This window comes from Triturus cristatus, chromosome 7 (genome assembly GCF_964204655.1).
Source record: "Triturus cristatus chromosome 7, aTriCri1.1, whole genome shotgun sequence".
NCBI lineage: Eukaryota > Metazoa > Chordata > Amphibia > Caudata > Salamandridae > Triturus > Triturus cristatus.
This window is the reverse complement of record NC_140590.1, coordinates 544,423,692-544,451,630: the sequence shown is the minus strand read 5'-3', so window position 1 is coordinate 544,451,630 and position 27,939 is coordinate 544,423,692. Positions and strand designations below refer to the sequence as shown.

The 27,939-nt window shown below is 49.1% G+C and overlaps 1 protein-coding gene across 6 annotated transcripts in view; it reads left to right on the top strand.

Annotated features, from left to right (window-relative positions):
• The window catches only part of UNK (unk zinc finger), a 683,439-nt gene that overhangs the window by 249,581 nt on the left and 405,919 nt on the right, over positions 1-27,939 (top strand). For 3 of the 6 annotated variants that reach the window (XM_085616970.1, XM_085616974.1, XM_085616973.1), the window contains exon 6: positions 23,982-24,099. In XM_085616970.1, the coding sequence (XP_085473096.1) occupies positions 23,982-24,099 (118 nt within the window). Of the gene's footprint in view, positions 1-23,981; positions 24,109-27,939 lie in introns of all 6 variants that reach the window. The other 3 variants (XM_085616969.1, XM_085616972.1, XM_085616971.1) reach the window with 1 other exon arrangement.

Genomic DNA, 27,939 nt, shown 5'->3' with positions numbered 1-27,939 from the left:
AGATTCCAAAGCAGACAGAGTGCTATCCCCTCAATTCCATCTCTAAGAGAAAAAGGCCAATCCTCGATCTAAGACGAGCAAACAAGTGGATCAAAAAGCAAAAGATCAGCCCTGCACCAAACTTATCCACAGCTAATGAAGGGAGACCGGATGTGCTCTCTTGATCTTCAGGATGCTTTTTTGTTTGCATGCCCATAACAGTTAAGCTCAGAAAGGTTATAAGTTTTGCAATGGACAAGACTAATTATTTATTCTAAGTCCTGCCCTTCGGGCTAAAGTCAGTCTTGAGAACATTCTTCAAATGCATGGCTGTATAAGTGGCTTACCTCGGAAGGTAAAAAGATCTTTATTTAACCCTAAATGCACAATTGTCTGATAAAGGCACCATCTTCTCAACATGTGCAATTGGACTTCAGCACCTCTGACAATTTACTAAAACATCTGGGTTTGCATATCAGCTACAAGAAGTCAATTTCCTCCCCATTACACCCTTGCGACTATCTAGGAACTACTCTGGATACTCAAAAGGGAGACGTGTGTCCTTTGGAGGAAAGTGTTTGCACCGTTTTCCAAAAATGTCTCCAGTTATAGACTTAGAATCCAATGGTTCGACAAATCTCTTCCTTACTGAGATCCATGGCATCATACATTTTCCTAGTTCCCCATGCACGTCTTCATTTGGGGCCCTTACAACACTGTCTATAAAATTAGTGGTCCCAATGGAAAGACATCTGGGAAGACTAATAAACTCTCGCAATAAAAAACAATCAATCACTTTACTTGGTGGTGCAAGAAAAGCAGTCTACTAAAATGAATACCTTTTTACCAGTATCTTCCAAACCAAACAATTGTTATTGACACTTCTCACAGTATGGGGTACACATCTGCCGGATCTCAAAGTATAAGGACTGTGGTTAGAAGGAATGCAACTATATCGCATAAATGCTCTAGAGTTAAAGACAGTTAATCTAGCCTTGAACATGTTTGCGCCATTTCTAACTACAGACAGGATCCTGATTCAAACAGACAATATAAAGATTCACTATTTGAACAAGCAAGGGGCACCAGTTCAAGGACTCTGTCATAAGAGGCTCAATCAATTTTGAATTGGTCACTTTCGAGAAATGTAACAATTCAAGCAATTTGCCTGGTCTTCAAAATTGTCAAGAGGATCTCCTAAGCAAATGCTTGATAGTCAATCATGAATGGGACCTAGACAAGTCAGTCTTATTCAACATTTTCTAAGACCGGAGTTTTCCCTACTTATTTGCTCCAAAAGAAAACGTAAAAACTTTGTATTGAGAATGTGTGAACAAGAGTAGTTGAGCAATGTCCTTTTGATCAGTTGGTCAGAAAGATTTCTGTGTGTACTTCCTCTGATCCTGTTAATTCCAACAGTGCTACTCCAGATAAAACGTTTGAATTCCAAAATGATTTTGATAGCACCAGAATGGCCCAGACAGTGGTGGTATCCAGAGCACCTTCACCCTTCCATAAACACCTCAGAAGATGTTGCCATGCAAACCTAACTTATCCAGAATGAAAGGCAAAATCTATCGCCCCGGCGATTGTTTGAATTTTCGAGCATGGCTTCTGAGGTCATTCAGTATGGATGTTTGAACTTTCCACTGGAGTGTATGAACATTCTCAAAGAAGCCAAATGTCCTATCACAATAGCCTGGTATGTTTTTAAGTGGAAAAGATTAGCCTTATAGTGCCTCAGTAACAACTAAAATACAGAAGTGTGCAGTTCCTTGGAAAGGAATAGAGGTCCAGTTAATGATTAGTAGTTGAAAGTCAGGTCAGTGAAATATGCCCCAATAGGAGCAAGTGCCCTCACACACCACGAGAGGTGTCATGCTTCATCATCTGGGCATGCTCCTTGTCGGGCCGGTGCTGCAATGCCCGACGGGCACCTGCGAAGGGGCTCTTTGGCGGATATCTTTTATATTATGCTGTTGGATGAAGTGGGGCTATATGGGGTGTGAGGTCTGTGTAGTGTGGTGTGGTGAAATATATACTTTTTCCATGCATTATAGTTTGGATGATGATTCAAGAACTTACACTTTATTCAGTCAGGCGGCTTTAAATAATCCTTTTTCCTAGAAAGTTTGTTAGTTCAAATATCTCTCACTAAATTAACAGTAGACCTTATACCATTGTATTGACATCCATGGTTTATGGATATGCTTGCTACTCTGTTCTACGTTTATGGCTATCAGTGAGGATTCTGTGGGTAATGCTCGTCCTATCTGAAAGAAACACGTTAGTGATGGATTCCTTAGCTTAGAATTGCCCCCAGGCGTCAGACTGGATCCGGAAAGTTTTCGTCAGCAGTACCCCTGTGCGTTGGTAGGCGTCGTCGTGTGGCTCCACGTACGTTGCTGGTGTCGTAGTCGCCGAGATGACGTCGCTGGAGCTACTTAGACGCGCTCACGTGAGCTGATGTCAGTTCTTTCTTTTTCCGTGTCAGCAAGCGCAGATCCGGAGAGAGCGGTACCCCCAGTCACTTTTTACTAAGTTATTTTTGAGACTTTTGTCTCTTCGACTCCTGGTGTATAGGGATGCCCGGTTTTAAGTCTTGCGCAGCTTGTTCCCGCACGATGTCGGTGACGGACCCGCACCGTGAGTGTCTCTACCGCGTGGGGAGCGACCACGACTCTGAGTCATGCCCTGAATGACGGGCCATGGCTCCGAAAACTTTGTGGGAGCGGTCCCGAAAGTTGCTAGAGCACTGGGAGTCGGCTCCGCGCCGTTTAAGGTCCTGGTCCTGTGGGAGGTCGAGGGACCGGTCGCGTAGCCGCCATCACTTGACGAAGTCTTCGCACTCGGAGTCAGGTAAGGCGAAGCACAAGAAGTCAAAGAAGCGTCGTCGCTCTTTGCCTAGCCTGTCGCGCGACACGGCTAAGGGTGCAGGTGGTGTCACCCCCGCGGCTCTGGCGGAGCCTAAGCAGTTGCCGATGGCCTAACCGCCCTTTCCGGGTCCATCGGCGACTCCGGCCCAGTTGCAGGAATTCCTGTCTGCTATGGCACGAGTCTTTGGGCTGTCGGGCCTCGTCGGCACGCCTTCGGGCCCTGCGGGTCCGACTGGGGGTCCTCTCTCTTCTGCGTTGTCTGATCCAGCCCCGACGTCTTCGACGACTCCGGTCTCGAAGCCGAGAGACCCCCATGGATCCATGCATGGATCCCAGCCGATGTCGGTTGGCCTCGTATGACCTCCACCCCGACGTGGAGACTGTGCCGGATCGGTGTCGATTCCGACGCCGTTTGGGAATTTCTATCTCTTTCTCCATCCGCCTCCCTCTTTTCCTCCTGTCTGGCAGGCTGGGGAGGACTGGGAGGGGTCTGAGGACCCTCTCGCAGCCCAGTGCGAGTTAGACCCGGACTTGGAAGTGGATTTGGAGGATGCATGTGACTTGGATTTTACTCCAGAACCTGGCACACTGTCTCCTTCTACTGTGGCTACGGAGGAAGGTGGTACATATTTTATGGTGTTGCGTAGAGCAGCTGAGGCTCTCCACCTCGAGCTCCCTACAGTGGCCGTCAGGACTAACCTCCTGACAGAAGTGCTCCGGCCAGCGTCTTCCTCTCGGAGCCTCTGCTGCCATTTAATGACGCACTTTCGGACGTTCTTTTGGGCACCTGGTCCAGGCCCAACACAGGGGCTCCTATGGATAAGAACGTGGCCCGACGCCATGGCCTGGCCCTGGGCAACCCCATTTTCCTCTCCCAACACCCTACCTCTGAGAACTTGGTTGTCCAAGCCTCTACGTCCCCAAGCGCATACCCTTCTGCACCTCTGGACAGGGACTCCAAGAAACTGGAACAGTTTGGGAAGAAAACTTTTACTTCCGCCAGTTCAGGTCTGTGAACACTGCATGCCTCTTGGGCCGGTATTCACATTCTGTGTGGGACATGGTTGCGCAGGTGCTGCCTCAGTGTCCGGCGGAAGCCCGGACGATGCTCTCCCAGGCTATTGCTGAGGGGAGAGACGCAGCTAAGTTCACAATTCGTTGTGGTCTTCACACAGCCGACTCGCTGGGCAGGGCGATTTCCACGACAGTGGCGCTGCGCTGCCTCGCCTGGCTGAGGACAACTGGCTTTTCCGGTATATCCTGAACACTTTGATGGACATGCCCTTTGATGGCACTCGCCTTTTTGGTGACAAGGCAGACAGTGCGTTGGAGCGTTTTAAGAACGCGCAGGCTACGGCCAAGTCCTTGGGTCTTTCGGCCATGCGCACTCCTTCCGCTTCTGCGTTTCGTTCCTTTCGTGGCCAAGGAAGGGGTGCCCAAACACGTTCGTTTCAGAGCCACAGTCCTGCGCAGCTACAGTCTCAGCGCAGCCGCGGGACCCGCAGAGGTGGGTCACGGGGCCAGCAGAGGGGTCAGTCCACTACCTCCCCTGCCGCCACTGCCTCCAAACCTTCCTAGTCCGGTGTTTCAGGTCCACCAAACACCAGTGGGTGGCAGGATACGGCATCACCTCCCCCACTGGCACACCATCACTTCGGACAGGTGGGTGTTACAGATAGTCTGAAGGGGCTACTCTCTCCCTTTCGAGACTACCCCACCAGCCATGCCACCTCAGTACCTCCGCATGTCGGGGGATCACTTGGCACTGCTCCAGCAGGAAGTTGCGGCCCTCTTGGCCAAGAGGGCCATCGAGCGCGTTTTGACGCCAGAAGTAGGTCGTAGTTGTTACTCCCACTACTTCCTGGTTCCAAAGAAGGACATGGGCCTGCGTCCTATCTTAGACCTTCGGAACGTCAATCGCTTCCTCCGGATGGAGAAGTTCAAGATGCTCACACTTGCTCAGGTCCTGTCTGCCCTAGACCTGCAAGACTGGCTGGTAGCGTTGGACTTGCAGGACGCTTATTTTCATATCCCGGTCCTGCTGGCCCACCGGCGTTACCTGCGGTTCACGGTAGACCACGAGCACTTTCAGTTCACCGTGCTTCCTTTTGGCCTTACCAGCGCCCCTCAGGTGTTCACGAAAGTGATGGCGGTGGTCGCAGCTCATCTGCGCAGATCAGGGGTTTCAGTCTTCCCCTATCGCGACGACTGGCTGTTGATGGCGGGCTTGCCCCAGGCAGTTGTCTCCCTCATCCAGACTACGGCCGACCTGTATTTGCTGGGGTTCTCCATCAACGTGCCGAAGTCGCTCCTGATTCCCCCTCAGAAGCTCCTCTTTATCGGAGCAGTTCTGGACACGGCGCAGTTTCAGGTTTATCCTCCCGAGCAGTGAGTCTGGGACATTCGGGCTATGATTCCGATCTTTCGGCCCTGGTCCTGGGTTTCGATCAGGATGACCTTGAGGCTGCTGGGCCTCATGGCCTCCTGCATCCTGCTGAGCAATCATGCCAGATGGCATATGCGGGCTCTGCAGTGGGACCCAAAGTTCCAGTGGGCGCAGCATCAAGGGGACCTGTCAGAGCACGTCCAGATTTCGGAGGGCACTGCACAGTAGTTGCCGTGGTGGCTCAGTGACCAATATTGGGTCAGTGGTAGATCCCTCTCCCTACCCCAACCGGAGCACACAGTGGTGACGGATGCGTCCCTCCTGGGATGGGGCGGCCATATGGGAGAGGCGGAGATCAGAGGCCTCTGGTCTCCGGCGGAGTCCAGGCTCCATATCAATCTTCTGGAGCTCCGGGCGATCCTACTTGCACCGAAGGCATTCCTTCCCTTTGTCAGGGGGAGAGTAGTGCAGGTGTTCACAGACAACACCACCGCCATGTGGTATTGCAACAAGCAGAGCGGGGTGGGGTCGTGGACTCTATGTCAGGAGGCTCTGCGTTTTTGGACATGGCTGGAACGTCAAGGCATTTCCTTGACAGTTCAACACTTGTCAGGTTCTTTGAACGCCAGGGCGGACGAAATCAGCCGCAGGTGCATGATGGATCACGAATGGCGTCTTCACTCAGAGGTGGCGCAAGGCCTCTTTCAACAGTGGGGAGAGCCTTGGTTATATCTATTCGCCACCGAAGAGAACGCTCAATGTCCTCTCTTCTGCGCGTTGGGATTTCCAGGGCGGCACTCGCTCGGCGACGCCTTTGGTCACGAGTGAAGCTGCGGTCTGTTGTACGTTTTTCTGCCTATACCACTTCTATCCATAGTGCTGAAGAAGATCAGGCGCGACTGGGCCCAAGTCATTCTTGTGGCCCCGGACTGGGCTCGAAGAGGTTGGTATCCCGAGCTACTCAGTATGAGCGTGGATCCCTCGATCCGACTGCCTCTTTGGGAGGATTTTCTGTTGCAGCAGCAGGGGACGGTCCTCCACCCGAACCTGTCCACTCTCCACCTCCTTTCGTGGAGATTGAGCGGCGACAGTTGATTCCATTTGACTTGCCTCCTGAAGTCTGTGATATCATTCTGGCAGCCAGGCTTCCCTCCACTAAATCGGTATATGCCTGCAGGTGGAAAATATTTGTGGCATGGTGCACAGCAAAGGCTGTGGACCCCCTTTCTGCCCCTCTTTCGGAAGTCCTTTTGTTCCTTCTTTCTCTGGCCCAGCAGGGCTCTGCTCTAGGCACTATTAAGGGCTACCTTTCTGCAATTTCAGCCTTTCTCAGGCTCCCTGATCAGCCTTCTCTTTTCAAGTCCCCTTTTGTAAGTAGATTCCTCAAAGGCATTAAACACCTTTTCCCTCCTATTCCGTTTGTAATACTTATTTGATGTGCGCTCCTTTTGAGCCTCTTCACAACTGTCCTCTTCATTTATTGACTTTGAAGACTGCTTTCCTGGTTGCCATCACCTCCGCTAGGCGCGTGAGTGAGTTCCAGGCTCTTTCCTGTAAGCCTCCTTTTCTGTCGCTTTATCTGGACAAGGTTGTGCCTCACACTCGTCCTTCCTTCTTGCCAAAGGTTGTCACTGCCTTCAACATCAGGCAAACTATCACCTTGCCCACTTTCTTTCCGCCTCTGCACCCTTCCAGAGAGAAAGAGAGGCTCCACCGTCTGGACCCAAAACCTGTGCTCTCATTTTACCTGAATTGCACACAACCTTTCCGGGTGGATGACTAGCTCTTTGTTGGCTACGTAGGCGCCAAGAAAGGCCTAGCTGTACACAAGAGGACTTTCTCCCGCTGGGTCGTCTTGTGTATGAAAGCCTGTTATTCTCTTGTTAAAAAGGAACCTCCGGTGGGGTTGCGCGCCCATTCTACCAGGGCGACAACAGCTACTACTGCATTGGGACGTGGTGTCCCTCTGCAGGACATCTGTCAGGCAGCCACGTGGGCCTCGCTGCACACTTTTACTAAGCATTATTGCCTTGACAGTCAAGTCTGGAGAGAAGGCTTCTTTGGCCGTTCTGTTCTTGGTGACTTTCTGGTGTGATCTTGGTTCGCAGACCCACCACCGGGGTTGGTATTGCTGGGGTATCTACTCTAAGGTAAGGAATCTATCACTAACGTGTTTCTTTCAGATGAACACGTTACTTACCTTCGGTAACGATATATCAGTAAGAAACATTAGTTAGTGATAGATTCCTTACCGCCCCACCCATACTCTCCATTCTGCAAACTGATTTCTAGGGTTAAGGTCATCCCTTTCAGGGCCCTAGTTTCAATGCACCAGTTGTCAGTATCTTGCATGGCACTGCATTCTTGGTGCGGAAAGTCGTGTACAGAACTGATGTCAGCGCGTGTGTGCGCCTATAAGTAGCTCCAGCGACGTCATGTCAGCGACTACAACGCCAACGACGTACACGAAGCCGCACGACGTTGCCTACCGACGTGCAGGGGGACTGCTGACGAAAGCTTTCTGGATCCAGTCTGACGCCTGGGGGTAATTCTAAGGTAAGGAATCTTTCACTAACTAATGTTTCTTACAGATATATCGTTACCGAAGGTAAGTAACTTGCTCTTCAGGCTTACTGGCACGCAGCACGCTCCAGGAAGTCACTGGACTACCGGACATTTTCTCCTGTGAGGTCTGCTCCCTCAGTATCTTCAGGAGGCAAACCTCACAAAGTGCAGTCGAGATTCACCGCACTAGCACTGCTGATGGCCAAATGCATGGAGGGCCGCACTGTGTAAAGGGGGTGTGGTGGAGGAGACTGCGCTCCACTCCGAAGAGGTCCAGCGTCTTCGCAGCATGCCTATCTCCCCGCAGTGGCCTGATCTCCGCTTCTGCTCTAGGCAACTGGGCGAGGAAGGGAATATGCCTCTACATACTCTCGAGAACCCCCCCTGCTGACACGCCAGGGCGCCCCAGTGCTGACGGAATGCAAACTTGCCACTCTGCCACATAGTATTTTTCTCTGCAGCTTCTGCACTCTGGACCTCACAGGCACCCTTTTACAGCACTTTTCTTTTTATATGTTTGTTATTGAGTTATTTCAAATAGACTACTGCATTGCCTTTAGTCAGATGCTATAATGTGGTCTGACTCCATTAAATACCTTTTTCCAATTCAGAAAAGGCAGTAGCAGCTGCCCTGCCTTGCTAATTATGGAAGTATTGCTAGTTTATTGATATTGAGGTGTATACCTCCATCTGCAGATTGATTCTAAATATTTAAAGAAGTGTTTCCGGGTCCCCTTGGGTGAAAATATTCTGCTTTCATGACCTCAGCGAGTATACCTACAGTGTAGCTTTAGAAGTAACATATCCTTACCCTGTAAGCATCTGATTATAGCATGTAGTGCCATAGATTCACATGCACCCACCTTCCTACCTGGAAGAGAGATGATAGCACGTTTCATACAAGACAAACATACATTTGTTTTCTATAAACCGCAGGGCACATACCTAGTACTTTCGGCACTCCACTTTCACCTGCCGAGTGGAAAACAATCAACAGGTGGATTCAGTGTCCGTAAGCATTCAAACACTAAGGAAGGAGTCCTACAACTTCATGTGGCACAAAGCTTCTTCAAAGAACATCTCATCAGATCCAAACACAACACTAAATGGCAGGAATTTGCAAACCTTGCAAAACTTCAGTGCTACATGATACAAACAGATGCTTGCATGGTAATTACATTTTCCTTTCTCTTGCTCAGTAGGACGTTTCCACATGCCTTTTTCCTATATTTTCCATGTATAACTTGTGGTTAATTTCCATTTTTAATCGCCCCCTTCTAATATGCTTAAACTGTGAAGCCATATTGGTAGTTATACTAGCAGATTGCAGCAGCGTGCCCACATACTTTGTGTGCCTTGTTTGTGGAACAGCTGCACACTTTGTCTGCATTGAGTGCTACTGTTGGTTCACAATCCGCAAAGAACCGCGTGTAGAGTAAAGACCCCATTTCCACTCGAAGTTTTTTTTTTTGTAAGGTGAGTAGCTAAGAAGTTGAGTGTCTTGGAAACTGAACATGCTACCAAGCACCTTGACCAAGTGCAATGTATGTTAGTAGCCCCTTGGAAAGCAAAAGCACTAGGTCGTACAACCATATGTGCACTGGTAGCTCGTGATTTGTTCCGGCTGTATCTGTTAATAAAGTTCCAGGGAATACGCATTCACTTCTCCATAGCTTAAGGGCATTTGTGGATCCTCTGGAGACACTATTAGACCATCCATACCATCAAGTCATGTCCAACTATATGCCTCAGCACAATGGTCCCCTCTTCAGATTTGATTCTAAACTGCTTTACCTGACCTGCTTTGACATTTAGAGTTTTCTTTCGTTTTTATTTTATAGTACATTTTTGATTTAAGACAAATACAACTACTTCTTTATTTTCTTAATGTCCTACCTGTGGAAGAAAAAAGGCAAAATTTGATCCCCATGATCTGTACTTACTTTAAATTCTCAACAGTCACATTCCAGACAAATGTCACCACTGTAGGAACCGTTCCAGATGCACCCTGAGGGACAGGGAGAAGATTTGCCTTCATGGAAGAGGAGCTACCCAGAGGAGCTCTGCCTCCACTTTCTGATGTGTCCTTGAGAGGGAGAGCCAGAAAGAGGCAAATCTCAGAAAAAAAGACAATCTTCCCATTAAACGTTGAGGCATAATTCAATGTCTAGAGAAACCATGACTTCGAGACAATGGAGACTTCGATGCCAAGTAGGGATTGGATGCCGAGACATACAGTAATAGGATCTTCATTCTCCATCACTAAATTTGACGAATGGGTGAAAACAATTAAGGCAAGTAGACTCCGACAACCTTGGATTCGAAATACTCAAGAACATATTCGCCATCCAGACCATCTTCACTGGTAGTCATTCGAGATTCTCCTGAAGACCATACTTCTCTACCAACTTCAGACCAGTTCTTCCAGCACCACTTCTACCAACTTTGCCTCCACCTCCTCTTACTACAGTGCCTTTGGGGTCTCAATCCCCAACAAGATGACCTATTGCTATAGAGGTGGAGATCTAAGTCTCCACCCCTGAAGTCTGGATCTGGCTGCAGCTGAAGATCATCATCAAGGTCAAGACATTGCTCATGACTTTCTAGACAAACCTCTTCAATGTATTAATCTAGGCGCAGACACAGGTCCAGGTGCAGGACGCATTCTTACTTCACAATGACATCCTCAGACAAAAGAAGATTTCAACTCCTTTGACTGACTCCACTCCAACACGAGTTTCACCAGTAAGTGACATTAACACATTTCAAGAAATACTCATCCAGTGAGCTACTGAACTGAACATTCCTTTACGAGCTCCCAGAACAATTGTGATTTTTGAAACTCTTCTCCAGTGTTCATCATCAAGGCTACTCCTACCACTGGTTCCAATCCTATTAATACTGATAATGGAATTATTTCTCACCCCTACTTCAGCAAAAGATGTGCCAGTCAGGTTGCTGAAAAAATATAGTCTTCCTGCACAAGACTTACTAGCTATTGTACAAAAACAGTCATTCAATCAACATCTAGAAATGCTTCAACAATAAGTAAATGTTCTCCTACAAAAGCAAGCTGTGGAGGTTGTACCTTTTTTCCAGAATCAATCATCAGAAATAAACATAATCCCTGGTGCAATCACTTCATTATCTAGGAGTGATTCTCAATACCATTAAAGCAGAAGTGAAGTATATCCTTCGGAGGAGAGACTGTTATCCTTAAGTCTGAAATAGCTGTCTCTGGTGAACACTTCCCATCTGACAGCATAACAAGTGTCTTCTCCTAGACTTCATTGCCTCATGCGTCTTTCTGACCCTGAACTTCTAATTACATATGAGACTGCTACAAGAATACCTGAAAGACCAGTGGAGTCAGTATTCTGACAGTTGGCAAGACAAGATCATCCTTTCCCTCACTGTGCAAAGCAGTCTTTCATATGGTGGTGTCAACCGAAGACTCTCCTCCTCAGAATGACCTTTTATGAGGGGGTCTCGTCACAGACCTTCGTGATGAATGCCTACCTTTCAGATGGGTTTGCACACATTGATCACCTTCAGATTCAAAGAACATGGTCCGGAAAAGAAATGACATACCACATCATTCTACTGAAACTAAAAGCAGTTCACTTGGCTTGGAAATCTTTACAATCTCTCTCAAGATGGCCTTACTCCTTGTTCAGACAGACAATAAAACTGCTATGCACTATCTGAATAAACAAGGAAGAACAAGGTCCAGAGTCTTGTCGCTTGGAGCCCTAAACATCTGGAATCGGTTGTTGGCCTGAAACTAGAGGATCACTGCAGCCCGTTTCCTGGGGGTCCAGAACATTCTAGTGAACTCCCTCAGCAGATCAATTAAAGGGAACCACAAGTGAGTCTCAACAACTGTCATTTACTATGTGTTCTGCACCCGTGGTTTTCCTCATATAGATCTGTTTGCCACTGCAAAGAGCAAAAAAATGCCCAGACTTTGCCTCGAGGGTCTTTGAACCAAGGAACAAGAGGAATGTCTTGTGGATTGTCTGGTCCGGCAAATTTCTCTACTCTTTTCCGCTGATGACCCTAATTCCAGCAGTAATTGTTAAGCTGTCTTGAGAGCCAGAATCCTTTTAATAGCCCCAAAGTGGTCACAACAGTGGTGACAATTCACAGGCCTTCTGTATATGTCAAAATGACCACACATAGGGCTGCCCTGCAGATTGGACGTTCTCATCAAGTTCAGAGGCCAAATGGTTCATTCCAACCTCCCATCTTTGAGTTTGGCACTCTGGCTCCTGAACTCATGACAAGTAGAACTTTATTGTTTGATTAATAAAAATCAATACAATGGTGGGCGTGCACCAATGATAAAAAAGGGACATATGTCAAACAATTGCTAAAATATTTACACATAGAGCAGTAAACAAGTGTTAGCTTAATCCTGTGTTTTTGCTGACATTATTTCCTCTTGCTTTTATTGGAATCCACCTAAATGCATCCATTAAATGCATTAATGGCGTCACAAGCGAATAGAAAAATGTAAAGGTCTTCAATAAATAATTAAAAAAACCTAACGATCTATATTTATTCATAATGTTAAAATGTAAACTTCATCTAGACGATTTGAACTTTTTAAGAAGCAGGTGAAAGCCGTTGTGGTCCGTTCTAATTTGGCATCAGCTAAGGCCACGCGACAAGACATTAGTTTTATTTAAAAAGCTGATAGCTAAACCGTTAATGGTGCAATTCCATTTATAAAGTAAAATCCCTACATGCAATAATTTAGAGGATCCAAGGTCGCACAAGACAGAGAACAGCAAGTAAACAATGTGCAAAATGCCATATTCCACTGCTGTTAAATGGTACGGTGAGATGAGTAAATTGACAAAACATCATCAGGCTTTGTTCTCCCTGTTATTGTTAACAATTGTTAGCTTGCTGACTCTCGCTATTTATAAGTCTTTTTACTGCTCTTGTGACAAACTCGGTGAACCGGATATTAAGATGCGGATTCTCCTGATTCATAGATGCAAGGATGGCTTGTCGACAAGTGCGGATGCCAGGTTTGTTCCATTCGCTCTTTAGCAGAATCTTTCGATCGTCAAGGAGTGCAGAACAAAGACATACCACGTGCTCGATTGTTTCCTTGCTGCTCCCACACCCCTTGCACGTTATGTTGGTATTTGTGCGGCTCCTGAGCTCATCCACTGAGCCTCCCACAAAACCGTATGGACAGTCTAAAGGAAGCTAAACGTCCATGTAAAAGAACCTTCTACTTCTTTAAATGGAAAACATTCTGTATTTGGTGTTCAGACAAGAACTTTCATCTGACCACCTGCCAACAGGAAACAAACTCTTGTTTACAATTCTAATTTGGCAGGTATTACTGGCTAAGGAAAATGTCATCCACTTCCTTTTTTCTAGATTCTGGTAGTTAAGGACTTCTCAGAAGGCATTAAAGTCCTCCCCCTGCCCCCCGATATAGACCATCTCCCTCCTGGGAGCTTAACAGTGTAATTTCACATCTCATCGGTTCTCTATTCAAAACTATCCATAACGCCTCCTTTCAACTCCTTTCCTGGAAAACCGCTTTCCTTGTGGCTATCGCATCCGCACGCAGGATTAGAGAAATTTAACTTTATGCCAAAATGTAAGCTTTATGCTTAAATTGTCATCTGTGGATACAAAGCCGACAATTGGGGTTCCACAGAGACACATGGGGAATGGGAGGCAGTGAAGGTGGTCCTTCCTGAAGAGTACATGTCCTTGTAGTGTGGCACTAAGCGACATCTTCAGTACACTCTCACATGGTGGGAGTCCTAAATGGAACAACTACAGGCACGAGAAGGTGGGGAGGATGGATTGATAGGACAGACTTGCCCTTTGGAGGCAAATAGCAGAAACATTGGACACAGTAGACAAGTACATCTTAAGAGACTATAGGTAGACACTGCACCAAGGGGGGGGGATACATCAGGGAGGGTCTTGGCGTGGCTACTTAAATGGGAAGCTCCCACTTTGCTTATTTTAACCTTGCCAGATAGGACTACTGCAGTTACGCAGTCCGCCATAAATGAATCCCTGGCAGACTGTCTAATCTGCCTCTATGCGAGACCGGCACCTCCTGACCTGTCACGAATCAGGGCGTTTCTGGGGCCACTATGGCTTGCATGGCTCTCCTAAATGGACATTGATGCGCTGGTACTAGAAATCACATGTGCGAGTTGATGGCCGCGATCCGAACGATGCCTACGGGTAAGACCCATGGTGGCAATAGTTTTCCCTATGAATTATACCAACTGTATCCGGACATCCTAGTGGACAAGCTCCTCGCAGTATTACTTGGAGGCGAGATACAACAGTTGCCTACCACACTCTTAGAGAGGCCACCACTGTAATGGTGCCAAAGCATGACAAAGACTCAAAAATATTGGACGTGTTTCGTCCGTTGTCCATGTTAAATACAGATACAAAAATCCTCGCCAAAATGTTGGCATACTGACTGATGCCCAGAGTGGGGGCTCTGATACATGAGATTCAATTCAGCTTTATACTGTGTCGCAGTACACTCATGAGTATACAGCGTCTTGGCCATATCAATTGAATGGACACCAAGACGAGTGCGCCCTTGTGGCTCTTGATATTGAAAAATTGTTTGTTTCCTTAGCGTGGGAATTCATGTTTTAGGTCCTCAGGGCAATGGCCTTTGAAATTAATTGTTTGCACAGGATACGACTTCTATACACAGACCCAGCCGCGCAGGTTCTCTCAAGAGTCGAACATCCTGCAGCTAGATAGTACAGAGGAGAACCAGGCGGGGATTCCAGTTATCTTCCCTACTGTTCACCGATGAAACTATAGGCGATTTGGCTGCGACACATGATGTAACCATGGGGCACATGTTTAGGCGGTGGAGTACATGTAGTATCCTTATATGTGGATGAATCGCTGGTCTTTTATGCAACCTAGTGAATCGTATCTGTACTCCTGCGGGGCCTGTAGATCTGTGTTTGATATCGTGCCTGCCCCTTAACAAACACACAACTTTGCTCTATCCCCTGGTGGGGTTGGTAGATGTGGAGCAATCGCACCTGCATGCCCTGAGTCTTAAATGGAGAGCCTCAACATTTCGTTATCTGGGGTTCTGGGTAACCCCACAGCTGCCTCACACTACGCACATAATCTGAACAAGACATTACAAGGGGCTTACAGCCTCCATACAATTCTGGATATCTCCTGCTACCAGGCTTCCTTTATATGCTGCAAAACTCTATGTACCCAATCAGCTGGTCGGTCTTTTGGGAGATCGATGGGTTGCTGACTCTCCTGGTGTTACAGCAAACAAATCCTGGTGATACAGCAAACAAATGATGGACGGAATGCTGACAGCCGAAGTCACATTTCCCAGAGGAAAACAAAGCATAGGCTGTAGCGTTATGGTCTCAATGCTGCTGATGCAGGAACACGTTTGTACGTTTAAGTTATGGCGTCACCTCAACTTCCAGTGATTCTGGGCTAAACACTTAATCTACCTACCTAAAATAAAAATGAATATGAACTTGTGCAATGTAGTTGGTGCTCATGGTAATAACTCCAATGATTTTGGACCGAGTTCACGCTAAATAAAACTACATTTTTTTTTTAACCTTTCAGGCATATGGGCCACTTTTTGGGAGTGCCCGGGCCGAATTGTGATCAAAGTCAGACCCTGCGTGGGAAGATGGAGATGCCTTTAGATGGGAGATATGAATCCGTGGACTAGTAGTATAACTTTCGAGGAGAGGCGAGAGGTGTTCGGAATCTGAGCAGGGTAGTTTCTGTAGTTTGCCAAATTGACGGGTACGGCCTAAGAGGTGTGGACCGGCTTTCCAGAGATGCTGGACCCCTCCGCCACCCTTGAGGTTCTCCTGGAGGAAGGCGTGGGGTGGGGAAGTGAGAGGAGACTGATGTCCCATCTCTACACGGCACCGAGAAACGATAAATCAGTGGCCATCAGCGGGCTCAAGGAGCTTGGGATGACGATCTGCCGTCCCTACTGACAGACACAGAATGGATAATGACTTGCACAAGCACGGGAGGTTGCGAGCATGGGAGGTTCAAATTAGTGTACTCAATCTATCTCTATGGCATATTTGATGCCAGCTAGGCTTCAGAGGACCTACCTGGCCAGCACCTCGGAGTGTCCCTGCTGCAGTGAACAAGGGGAAACAGCCTTTACAGTGAGGTTTTTACCTCGTTAAGCCTTTAGAACTCATTTATCTGAAAGAAACACGTTAGTTAGATTCCTCACCTTAGAATATCCCCAGGCGTCAGGCTGGATCTGGAAAGATTTTTCGTCAGCAATACCATTGCGCGTCGCTAGGCGTCGCCTGCGGCTCCGCGTCCGTCGTCGGCGTCATGCGCTGGGATGACGTCGTCGGAGTACTTAGACGCCGCCCTCGCGCGCTGACGTCAGTTCTTTTTTCTGCGCCAGTAAGCGCCGATCCGGGAAGAAGCATACCCTTTAGTCATTTTTTGACTAAACTTTTTGAACTCTTTTGGTTCGTTCTTGACTCGACTCTGGTGCCGGTAGGGATGCCTGGCTTTAAAGCTTGCGTCTCCTGTCACCGACTGATGTCGGTAACAGACCACCACCGCCGGTGCCTTTACTGCCTGGGGCCCGACCACGATGCCGAGTCGTGCCCCGACTGCCGGACCTTGACTTCGAAGGCTAGATGGGAGCGGTCCCGCAAGCTACTCGAGCCCCGGCAGTCGGCTCCGCGCCGTTCACGGTCCCGGTCGAGGAGGAGGTTGAGGGACCGGACGCGGATCCACCGCCATCACCACTACTCGTCGGGGTCCAAGTCTTCGGGTAAGTCGAAGCACAGTAAGAAGTCCAAGAGGCGACATCGCTCTTCGGGCTCCGGTCGCGCGACTCGGCTGAGGTTTCGGGTGGTCCATCCACGCGGCTCCGTCGGAGTCGCGTCCGTCCCCATACACCCCGGTCTCTGGGACCGACACGACTCCGGCGGAGGTCAGTGCCTTCCTCTCGGCCATGAGCACCCTGGCTCCGCTGTCGACGCCTGCCGGCGCACCTTCGGGCCCCGCAGGCTCGACCGGGGGGCCTAGCGAGCTGGCGACTCCGGTCCTGACGCCGCAAGTCCCCGCGGGATGCAGGCTTGGATCCCAGTCGGCGCCGGTCGACCTCACGACCCCTCCGCTGGCGCCGACTCCAGTACCACCCCCGGCGCCGCCTTCGGACGGTGCCGTTTCACAGTTTAGTCTCGGTCCCGGCCCGGCGTCGGAGCAGCGCCGTCCGGCACCGCACCCGACGCCGATGGGTGGCAATTTCATCTTCCGCCCGGCTCTGATCATTCATCCTGTCTACAAGGAATCGAATGATGGTGACGACTGGGAGGGGTCTGGGGACCCTCTGACCCAGCAGGGTCAGCTATCTTAGAACTGGGCAGACGAGCTGGGGGATGCCAGTGGTCTGGATACCTCCCCTGACACTGGCTTCATCTCTCCTCCGACCGTGGCTTCGGAGGAAGGTGCTGCATTCTCTGTGGTGCTGCGCAAGGCGGCCGAAACCCTTGGGCTGGAGCTACCTGCTGTGGCCGTGAGGACTAACCTCCTCACTGAAGTGCTCCAACCGTCAGCAAGCTCCTTGGAGCCTCTGCTGCAGTTTAATGAAGCATTGGTTGACGTTCTCAAGGGCACCTGGTCCAAGACCTCCACAGTACCTCCTGTGGACCGGAACGTGGCCCGGCGCCACCGCCCTGCACCGGGCGACCCCAGTTTTCTGTCCATGCACCCCACACCCGAGAGCCTGGTTATCCAGGCCTCTACTTCCCAGACCTCCTTCCCGTCCGCTCCCCCAGATCGGGAATCCAAGAGACTAGAACAGTTTGGTAAAAAGCTGTTCTCCTCCCTTAGCTTGGGATTGCGTTCTATTAACACCGCTTGTCTCTTGGACCGTTACTCCCACTCCCTGTGGGATACGGTGGAGGACGTGTTGCCCCAGTGCCCGGAGGAGGCCCAGACACTGCTCGCCCAGGCTCTTGCCGAGGGGCAGGATGCAGCACGGCATGCAATTCGATGTGGACTGGACACTACGGACTCGCTAGGTCGGGCAATGTCGACCACGGTGGCACTTAGCCGGCACGCCTGGTTGCGGTCCACAAGTTTTTCTGGGTATGTCCAGAGCACCCTCATGTTCATGCCCTTTGATGGCAGTCGCCTTTTTGGCGACAAAGCGGATAGTGCGCTGGTGCACTTTAAGGACTCCAGGGCTACGGCCAAGTCCTTGGGCCTCTCGGCCCGCACCCGCACTGCTTTTTGCCCCTTTCGTGGCCAAGGAAGGGGCGCCTCCTCACATCCGCCTAGCCACAGACTGCAGAACCAACCTCCACGCGGTCGTGGACGTGGATTCCGCCGAGGCGGTACAGGGGGACTACGTGCCGGTCCATCCACATCCACCCCAGCAGCATCCGCCTCAAAGCCTTCCTAGTCCGTGCTTTCAGGCCCATTCCACGCCAGTGGGAGGCAGAGATCGCCATCACCTGCTCCACTGGCATTCCATCACGTCGGACAGGTGGGTGCTGCAAATCGTCCGAAGGGGCTACTCCCTCCCCTTCGAGGCGACCCCTCCAGCCATGCCACCGCAGTACCATCGCATGTCGGGGGATCACTTGAATCTTCTGCAGGAGGAAGTTACGGCCCTCTTGGCCAAAGGGGCCATCGGTCCAGAAGTAGGTCGTGGTTGTTATTCCTACTACTTTCTGGTTCCCAAGAAGGGCAAAGGGGACCTACACCCTATCTTGGATCTCAGGAGCGTCAACGCCTTCCTCCAGAAGGAGAGGTTCAAGATGCTCACCTTAGCTCAGGTTCTGGCTGCCCTAGACCCTGGAGACTGGATGGTAGTGTTGGACTTGCAGGACGCTTATTTCCACATCCCCGTCCTGCCGGCCCACCGGTGTTACCTGCGGTTCACAGTGGGCCAGGAGCATTTTCAGTTTACCGTGCTCCCCTTCGGCCTCACCAGTGCCCCCCGGGTGTTCACGAAAGTGATGGCGGTGGTCGCAGCTCAACTGCGCAGATTGGGGGTTCCAGTCTTCCCCTATCTCGACGACTGGTTGTTGAAGGCGGGCTCGCCCCAGGCAGTCGTCTCCCACCTCCAGACTACGGCCGACCTGCTGCATTTTCTGGGGTTCTCCATCAACGTGCCAAAGTCGCATCTGAGTCCCTCCTAGAAGGTCCTCTTCATCGGAGCGGTTCTGGACTCGGCGCAGTTCCGGGCCTATCCTCCGGAACAGCGGGTCCGGGATATTCAGGCTCTGATTCCCATCTTCCGGCCTCTATCCCGGGTTTCGGTCAGGTTGGTGCTGCGGCTTCTGTGTCTGATGGCCTCCTGCATCCTTTTGGTGCATCACGCCAGATGGCGAATGCGGGCTCTGCAGTGGGACCTGAAGTTTCAGTGGGCCCAGCATCGGGGCAACCATGTCCTGTTCTCGGAAGACACTGCAAGACAGTTGCAGTGGTGGCTCACGGACCGCGATGGGGTCAGTGGCAGATCCCTCTCCCTACCCCAACTGGAGCACGTAGTAGTGACGGATGCGTCCCTCCTGGGATGGGGGGGCCACATGGGAGAGGTGGAGATCAGAGGCCTCTGGTCTCCGGCGGAGTCCCGGCTCCATATCAACCTTCTGGAGCTGAGGGCGATCCGACTTGCACTGAAGGCATTCCTTCCCTCTGTCTGGGGAAGTGTAGTGCAGGTGTTCACGGACAACACCACTGCCATGTGGTATTGCAACAAACAGGGCGGGGTGGGGTCGTGGACCCTTTCTCAGGAGGCTCTGCGCCTCTGGACATGGCTGGAACATCAGGGCCTCACCCTGGTGGTTCAACATCTGGCGGGCTCTCTGAACGCCAGAGCAGACAAACTCAGCCGCCGGTGCATGATGGATCACGAATGGCATCTAAACTCGGACGTGGCGCAAGGCCTCTTTCGGCAGTGGGGAGAGCCTTGGTTAGATCTTTTCGCCACCGAAGAGAACGCGCAATGTCGGCAGTTCTGCGCTTTGGAGTTTCCAAGGCGGCACTCGCTCTGGGGCGCCTTTCGTCGCGAGTGGAGTTGCGGTCTGTTGTACGCCTTTCCGCCTATACCACTTCTGCCCAGAGTGCTGAAGATCAGGCGCAACCGGGCCCAAGTCATCTTAGTGGCTCCGGATTGGGCACGAAGGTACTGGTATCCCGAGCTACTCAGTCTGTCAATCGATCCCCCGATACGACTGCCTCTTCAGGAGGACCTTCTGTCGCAGCAGCAGGGGACGGTCCTCCACCCGAACCTGTCCAGTCTCCACCTCCATGTGTGGAGATTGAGCGGCGACAGTTGATGCCATGTGACTTGCCTCCTGAAGTCTGTGATGTGATTCTGGCAGCCAGGCGTCCCTCCACAAAATCGGTATACGCCTGCAGGTGGAACAAATTTGTGGCATGGTGCACAGCAAAGGCTTTCTTCTTTCCTTGGCCCAGCAGGGCTCTGCTCTGGGCACCCTAAAAGGTTATCTCTCTGCTATTTCTGCTTTCTTACGGCTTCCTGATCAGCCTTCTCTTTTCAAATCCCCTGTTATTTCTTGATTCTTTAAGGGCATTACTCACATGTTTCCTCCTGTCCCTTTCGTAATGCCTCAGTGGGATTTGAATCTGGTCTTAACGTTTCTGATGTGCGCTCCCTTTGAGCCACTTCATAATTGTCCCCTTCGTCTCTTGACGCTTAAGACTGCTTTCCTGGTAGCCATCACCTCTGCTAGAAGGGTGAGTGAGCTCCAGGCTCTCTCTTCTAAGCCTCCTTTTCTTTCTGTCCATCCGGACAAAGTTGTTCTCAGGACTCGCCCTTCCTTTCTCCCTAAGGTGGTAACTGCCTTTCACATCGGCAGTCTGTTACGTTGCCCACTTTCTTTCGGCCTCCGCATCCTTCGAAAGAGGAAGAGAGGCTCCACCGTCTGGACACAAAACGGGCGCTGTCCTTTTATTTGGACCGCACCAAGCAGTTCCGGCTGGATGACCAACTCTTCGTTGGCTACGTGGGCGCTAAGAAGGGACGGGCAGTGCACAAGCAGACCATCTCTCGGTGGGTCGTTTTGTGTATCAAAGCTTGTTATTCCTTGGCTAAAAAGGAACCTCCTGTAGGGCTGAGGGCCCATTCCACTCGGACCACTGCGGCGACTACTGCCCTGGGCCGGGGAGTCCCCTTGCAGGACATCTGTCAGGCAGCAACGTGGGCCTCGCTGCACACGTTTGCTAAACATTATTGCCTGGACAGCCAAGTCCGGAGAGACGGCTTCTTTGGCCGTTCTGTTCTCCAGGACTTTCTGGTGTGATCTTGGTTCGCAGACCCACCACCGGGGTTGGTATTGCTGGGGTATCTATTCTAAGGTGAGGAATCTAACTAACGTGTTTCTTTCAGATGAACAAGTTACTTACCTTCGGTACCGATATATCTGTAAGAAACATTAGTTAGTTAGATTCTTTACCGACCCACCTATCCTCCCTGTTCTGCGAACCGATATCTAGGGTTCAGGTTATCCCTTCCAGGGCCCTAGCATTTTTTGGCACCAGTGTCGGTCTCTTGCATGGCTCTGCGTTCCTGGCGCGGAAAGCTATGTATAAGAACTGACATCCGCGCGCGAGGGCGGCGTCTAAGTACTCCATCATCCCGGCGCACGATGCCGACGACGGACGCGGAGCCGCAGACGACGCCTAGCGACGCGCAAGGGTATTGCTGACGAAAAATCTTTCCGGATCCAGCCTTACGCCTGGGGATATTCTAAGGTGAGGAATCTAACTAACTAATGTTTCTTACAGATATATCGTTACCGAAGGTAAGTAACTTGTCTTTTAGCGCGGATATTTTTACCACAAATATGCATTTAAAACGCATGCCAATACAACGCAATTGAGGTAATTTGGAGGGGGGGATCCCCCCCACAAATGCATTGTTTTTAAATACAAAATAATGTGTGGTATTGGCATGCGTTTTAAATGCATTTTCGCAGTAAAAACATGCGCGCTAAAAAATGCGTGTACAAGGCATGCAAAGTAATTGCATGCGATGTACCATCGTGCAACCGAGCTCCCGAGTTAAAGACGAGCAGGTACTCCGTGCCGGACAATACCTGCCCATTTAAAGCACTGATAGATCCCAAGCTCAAAAAAACACGCAAAAATCAGCATAGATTGACAACCCTAGGCTTACTACTGGCCAAGCGCCAGATAGCAATACACTGGCAGTCTATAAATGGCGGACGCTCACTAAATGGCACTGGGATATTGAGGAGCGGGTGCCTGCTGAAGAAGTGCAACAGAAAAGAATGTGCAAAGATGAGGGGGCGAAGGAGGACATGGCACGGTGGGCGACCATGCTCTAGACCTCCTTGCACGGTCAAGATGACAGGGAGCCCTGAGACCTAGAGGACTGCTGGCTGATCAACGCAGTACTGGGGGGCACCGGTGCATGGCTAAGACTGGACTCTTGGAATGGGTGGGAGCGGGAGGCGGTCGGAAAATAGACAAGGACGGAGCTTAATATATCATCATTCTGTTTAGAACGGATGTGCGTGTATCACTGTATTGTATAATGTCCCTTACCACATAGAGTACCGACTGTGCTTATGGGGAAGTGTACAGTGGTTGTCATACTGCTATATGGTTAAATAGCTAACCATACAAATGAAGATTATTATTCTTTGTTTAAGGTGCTCCAGAATCCCGCACATGGACGGGGCTATTCAGGGTGTATGATTTCTTTCAGTGGAGATTTCCCCCGAAGTAGAACCAGGATTACAAGAAAAAAAGCTTTCCTTTGTTTTTAGTTAAATTTTACCGCAAATTATGGCATTCATAATTATCTGTGACTGTTCCACTGTGTGTTGTCCTCTGAAGAGTCCTTGTTAATGACCATCCAAATATTTATATTTGAAAATCTAATAAACATTTATTTTAAAAAAAGGATCCTTCCTTAGTAGAGTAACTTCTCTGGTCATTGTATTTAGGCAGTATTCTGTTGTAGTAGACTATATAAATACACTACAACCTAACCAAACGTTAGTCCTTGCGCTCATTTACACGAAGCACCTTCCAGGGCCTTGATTCTGTCAAGTCCAAAATATGCTTCCACTAGAAGGCGAAGACAAAGATATTAAGGTAAGAGTCAGCTGGATGCAGACTACTGGTTTAGAGACTTGTCACCTACTCTTGCATTTTCTTTGGTTCTGTCATATGGCTTTACATTCCATGCATATGCCTGAATTCTGGGAAGGACTAGTGAGAGTAGAGGAGTTATTCACTGAGCAATGTTTACTTATTTAGTGCTCGCATCCTTCTGGGTTGTTACTACCTACTTACTGTTTTCCCCAAAAATGTACCAATGCTCCTGCTTGCTGCTGTCATCCGCTTTTCACTGCAGAAAGCATATCAGACATGCCAAGATGCACTGAATTATTCTAGTATGTCTAATAAGCTGGTTAAAAAAACATTTATGTGCTTCTGGTGAGGTGCGAAGCAGGTGTCACTTGACAAGCATGACACTAAATAAACATGTTTTGGAGTCTCTGTTAGATACAGCAACATATTGCAAACAGCATGTGGCTCTACCCAAAGTACCCACATTGGAAATATGGTTTCAATGGTAGGTATTATTTTGATAGTCCCCATTTGGCTTTCAAATGATCATAAAGCATTGAAGTGTCCTTAACATCTGCCTAGCTTTTGGCATTATTTTTAGCGCGCCAACAGCCCATAGAAATATCAGGCTGCATCTTGGATGAGACTACTTCCTAGTTAGATTGGTTGAGATAAACTTGAGAGGAAAATGACAAAGATGAACTCAACTGTCATGCACATTTAGTCAAAACATGGAACACAATTAAAACAGGTTTTTGTTTTTGTGTTTAGAGCTCTTTAGGCTATAGTGAGAGATCTAGGGAAATCATGAATTAGGATTTCAGTGAGTGTTAGGGCAGAATGTAGCACATGGCAAGACTAGTTAGACAAAAACACCATCTAATTTCTGACAGCACACAGGTGCTGTTGTTGCTATTGATGTCTGTGTTAGAAGGTAGTTTGGCACACACTTTTACCTGCAGATTTTACACTTTGTACTTTTTACCTGCATCTGCCCTTGCACTCTGCTGAATTTGAACTTGATTGATGTTCAACAGGTCATCCCCATGCCCAAGTGTGAAACATGGCGACGAATGGGGAGACCCAAGTAAGTGTGATCATGGAGATGGGTGCCAGTACTGTCACACTCGCACGGAGCAGCAGTTTCACCCTGAGGTGTGTGCGGTGAGCAGTCTTTCTTGTGATACATGCTATGTCATCAGTGCTTGCTTTATTATGGGTCTATATGATTGATAGAACAATGTGACAAAATAGAAAATATATCTCACCTCCATGTCAACAACTGTTTTTATTTCTGACTTCCATTCTGGTGAATTAATTGAGGAGTCCCATAGTAAAATAACTTGTAGTGAGACATATCTATTTACTACAGAAGATGCTTGATCTCTTTCATATTTAATAGAACTCTCAGTTTCCCTTAGGTAGTGGCATATTCCAGATTAACAAACTCTGATAGGGACTATTTAAGAGATTGGCAGACAGGTTACTCTCCACAAACGTTTCAGATGTCACGTCTGCCTATGGCACTAATAATAAGGCGTACAGGATATCAGTCACGTTTGTAACTAAATAATACGTTTACCAAACTCAGTCTTGTTAATCCTTCTGGAGCATGCACCCAAAGGCCATTAAGGAGGGGAAGGAGAAACCATTTATGGTCCTTTCTGGAACGAGAAACTCTGAGGCCGCTCCAGTCGGTTGATCCCATTACGAGCTGCCCGCTCCGGTGACCCCACTGGACCTAGCTCCAGAGCCAGCTGGATCTCCACCTCTGTCCTTCTCGGACCCTTTGACACTGCAGCCTCCTCTCTGAGTTACTGGTGCTTGCCTTTCCTGAGTTCCCGACTCCAGACTCTGATCTGGCAGCATTTCTGAATGCCATGTATTCCATCTTCACCAGAGCGTTGATGCCAGTCGGTGCGCCTTCAGGCCCCATGGTGCTATACAGCGTTCAGCTGTTCATGCCTTTGGCCCCAATACGGTTTGATTCCATTACACTTTGACCAGTACAGACTCAGCCTTCCTTTGATATGGCTGTTTGGTGCACCACTTTACATCCACTTACTATGTGTCTGACCCCACCTTCACCTAAGGCTCCATTGGCACCAATCCCTAAACTTGCGCAATAACAGAGACCATGTAAGGAACCAATGAGATTCATGAATGGAGTGGAATATAGAAGCAGGATTAATGACATTATCAGATTTGGACTGAGACCCTTTAAACTTGTATGCCTTAGGTGACGATGACAGCAATAACTCTGGTCAGGAATGTGTGGGCCTATCATCTGCAGGTGGGCTGGGCACATCCTCTGAGATAGTAATGGATTTACCAGTTAGTCTGCCCAAGCTAGAGGTGATGTCTTCAACTCCAGAAAGTGGAAGTCAAGTCCAATGTCCTCACAGAAGCACTCCTACAGGCAGACACTTATTCCCTATCAATAAATCCCTCCTGGATCACGTTCTGGTGGCGTGGGAGAGTCCCACCTCTGCTCCAGCTGTCAGTAGGCTTGTGGCTCATCTCTGCCATCCTGCCCCGGGAGACCCTCTATTCCTTTCTTCCCATTCTTCACCTGAAAGCCTCGTCATACGTATGCTCATCCGGAAAATCGTTTGGGACCTTTCCAACTATCCCTACAGACAGTGTCCAAGCACTTGGAGTCCTGGGTGGCAAAATACAGTTCGAGGCATATGAGCTGTAGATTGTATACTTTAGCATAGATCGCCATCTGGTGTTGGGCTCGGATGTTTGCACTTTGTTTTTGTAGAAGAAATCTTTGTAGTCACGGGATAGGTGACTCCTCCTTATGGTGATAGTGCGCATGGGCATCGACTCCATCTTCAGATTGTTTTTTCCGCCATCGGGTTTGGATGTAAACTGCTGCGCTCCGGGACAGTGTCGTATTCGATTCCCCTTCAAACGTGCAATCCTTCACCGTTCAACGGTATTTTCTTTCGATCACGCTCCTTGATGAGCATCCAACAAATCCCTCAATTCCGGTCGTCAACGCGGGCCCTTGGGCCTATCTGCCCCATCAGGCCCTTCAGCTAATGGAAAGAACTCCATTCAAAAAATGCCCCCTGTGTGGTGCTAAATTTCTTCCATCGAAGAATATCATACGTGATCACCGGGCTCGACGTCACGTAATGTCTCGATCCACTACCTCGGTGCCGGACGACATCTTCGATGCAGGCCCCGATGTTCCCGAGGAACAAGAACTGGACAATGAAGACATCAGCATCTCCGAGGCCGACTAATCTGAGGCCGAAGTTCAGACAGTTACTCCAGGTCAACGGATTGTGAGTACCGACAACGAAACCCCTACCCCTTCTCAAAAACATAAGGCTCCGGTAACACCATCGCCTTCCGGCTCAGGTTGACACCGTGATAATCCTTCAGACGCCCCGCCCTCGGGCCCGGCTCCGAAGTCCAAAGACAAGCCTTCATGCGACTTGGGACTTGGGACCGAGCCAGCCACGCATCGGTACCGAAATACCATCCCCGGTACCAAAATCCAAACATTCGGCACCGAAACACCATCAGGATAAACCCTCGGAGCTGAAATGAGACCATAAAACTTCGGAGCTGAAGAAGGACCATAAATCTTCGGAACCAAAAAAAGACAATAAATCCTCGGACACGAAAAAAGACCATAAATCTTCGGAGCCGAAAAAGTCCTCGAACTCCACAGCTCCCCCAGAGCTTAAGGACACCAAGAACCCTCCTAAAGCTTAGGAGTCTAAACCCAAACCCTTGGTGCCGAAGAAGGATACTGGATTAAAAGACCTATTTCAACCAGATCCAGTGGATCCTAAATAAGAAACCCTTCACATTGACCCTAAAACAGGTCATATCAAGACAACTTCATCTAAAAAGAGACCTTTGGAGTCCCCAGAGGAACCTAAGGTACCATTAGACATGGGTACTTCGCCAGCCAGACCCTTCTCTCCTACAAATATTCCTACTACACCACTTTCTCCAGCACACACTTCAATACTTCCATATTCACCTACATCACCAGATGATGATGGTGATCACCTTGGGGGTGGGGTGGGGATGAAAACCCACAAGAGGATAATGACGATGACTACTCTCCCACCACCTGATGCTTGGGAGGATTATGATAATGCTCCAGATGTCCCCGATCCAGAATTCTACCCATCTAGGCCATCCCCCCCAGACGACAACATAGGTTTTGCACAGCTCATAAATAGGAGAATTACACTCAGACCCACTGGAGGAAGATTTTTTATTAGAGACTTTCACACAGTCACCAAAACCAACACGCATTCTACCTATGATAAAAAATATGATCAAGCATGCATCTGACGTTTTTAAAGGCCCTGTCAGGGCTAGATTTCTCAATCCCAGGATTGAGAAAAAATATAAACCAGCTCCCAACGATCCAGCTTATATTAAAGCACAGCTCCCTCTAGATTCCTTGGTTGTGTCAAATGCACATAAACAAGCAAATAACCAAACATCAGGAGATACCCCACCTCCAGATAAGGAGTCTAAATTACTAGCCGCATCTGGTAAGCGAATCACTGGCGCATTGCCAATACCCAAGCTTTACTGGCCAGGTATGATAGGGCTCATTACGATGAGCTTGCAAAGCTCATACAATATCTTCCCGATCAGTATAAGTCTAAGGCTAACGACCTCATACAAGAGGGAAAGTTAATTACAAACACTTCTATAAAGTGTGCTTTTGATGCAGCCGACACAGCGTCTCGTGCAGTTAACACAAGCGTTCTACTACACAGACACACTTGGCTACGCTAGCTGGGTTGAAACAGGACGTGCATTCTACAATTTTTAATCAACCCTTTGATCAAGAACACTTATTTGGACCCACTGTAGATACATCTTTGGAAAAAATTAAAAAGGACTCAAACTGCTAAGTCCATGGTTGCCCTGCAGGCAACAACCACTAGAGGCTCTTTTCATCGCTCCTTTTATAGGGGCGCCTCTAAGATTAGTGGGATGGACAAC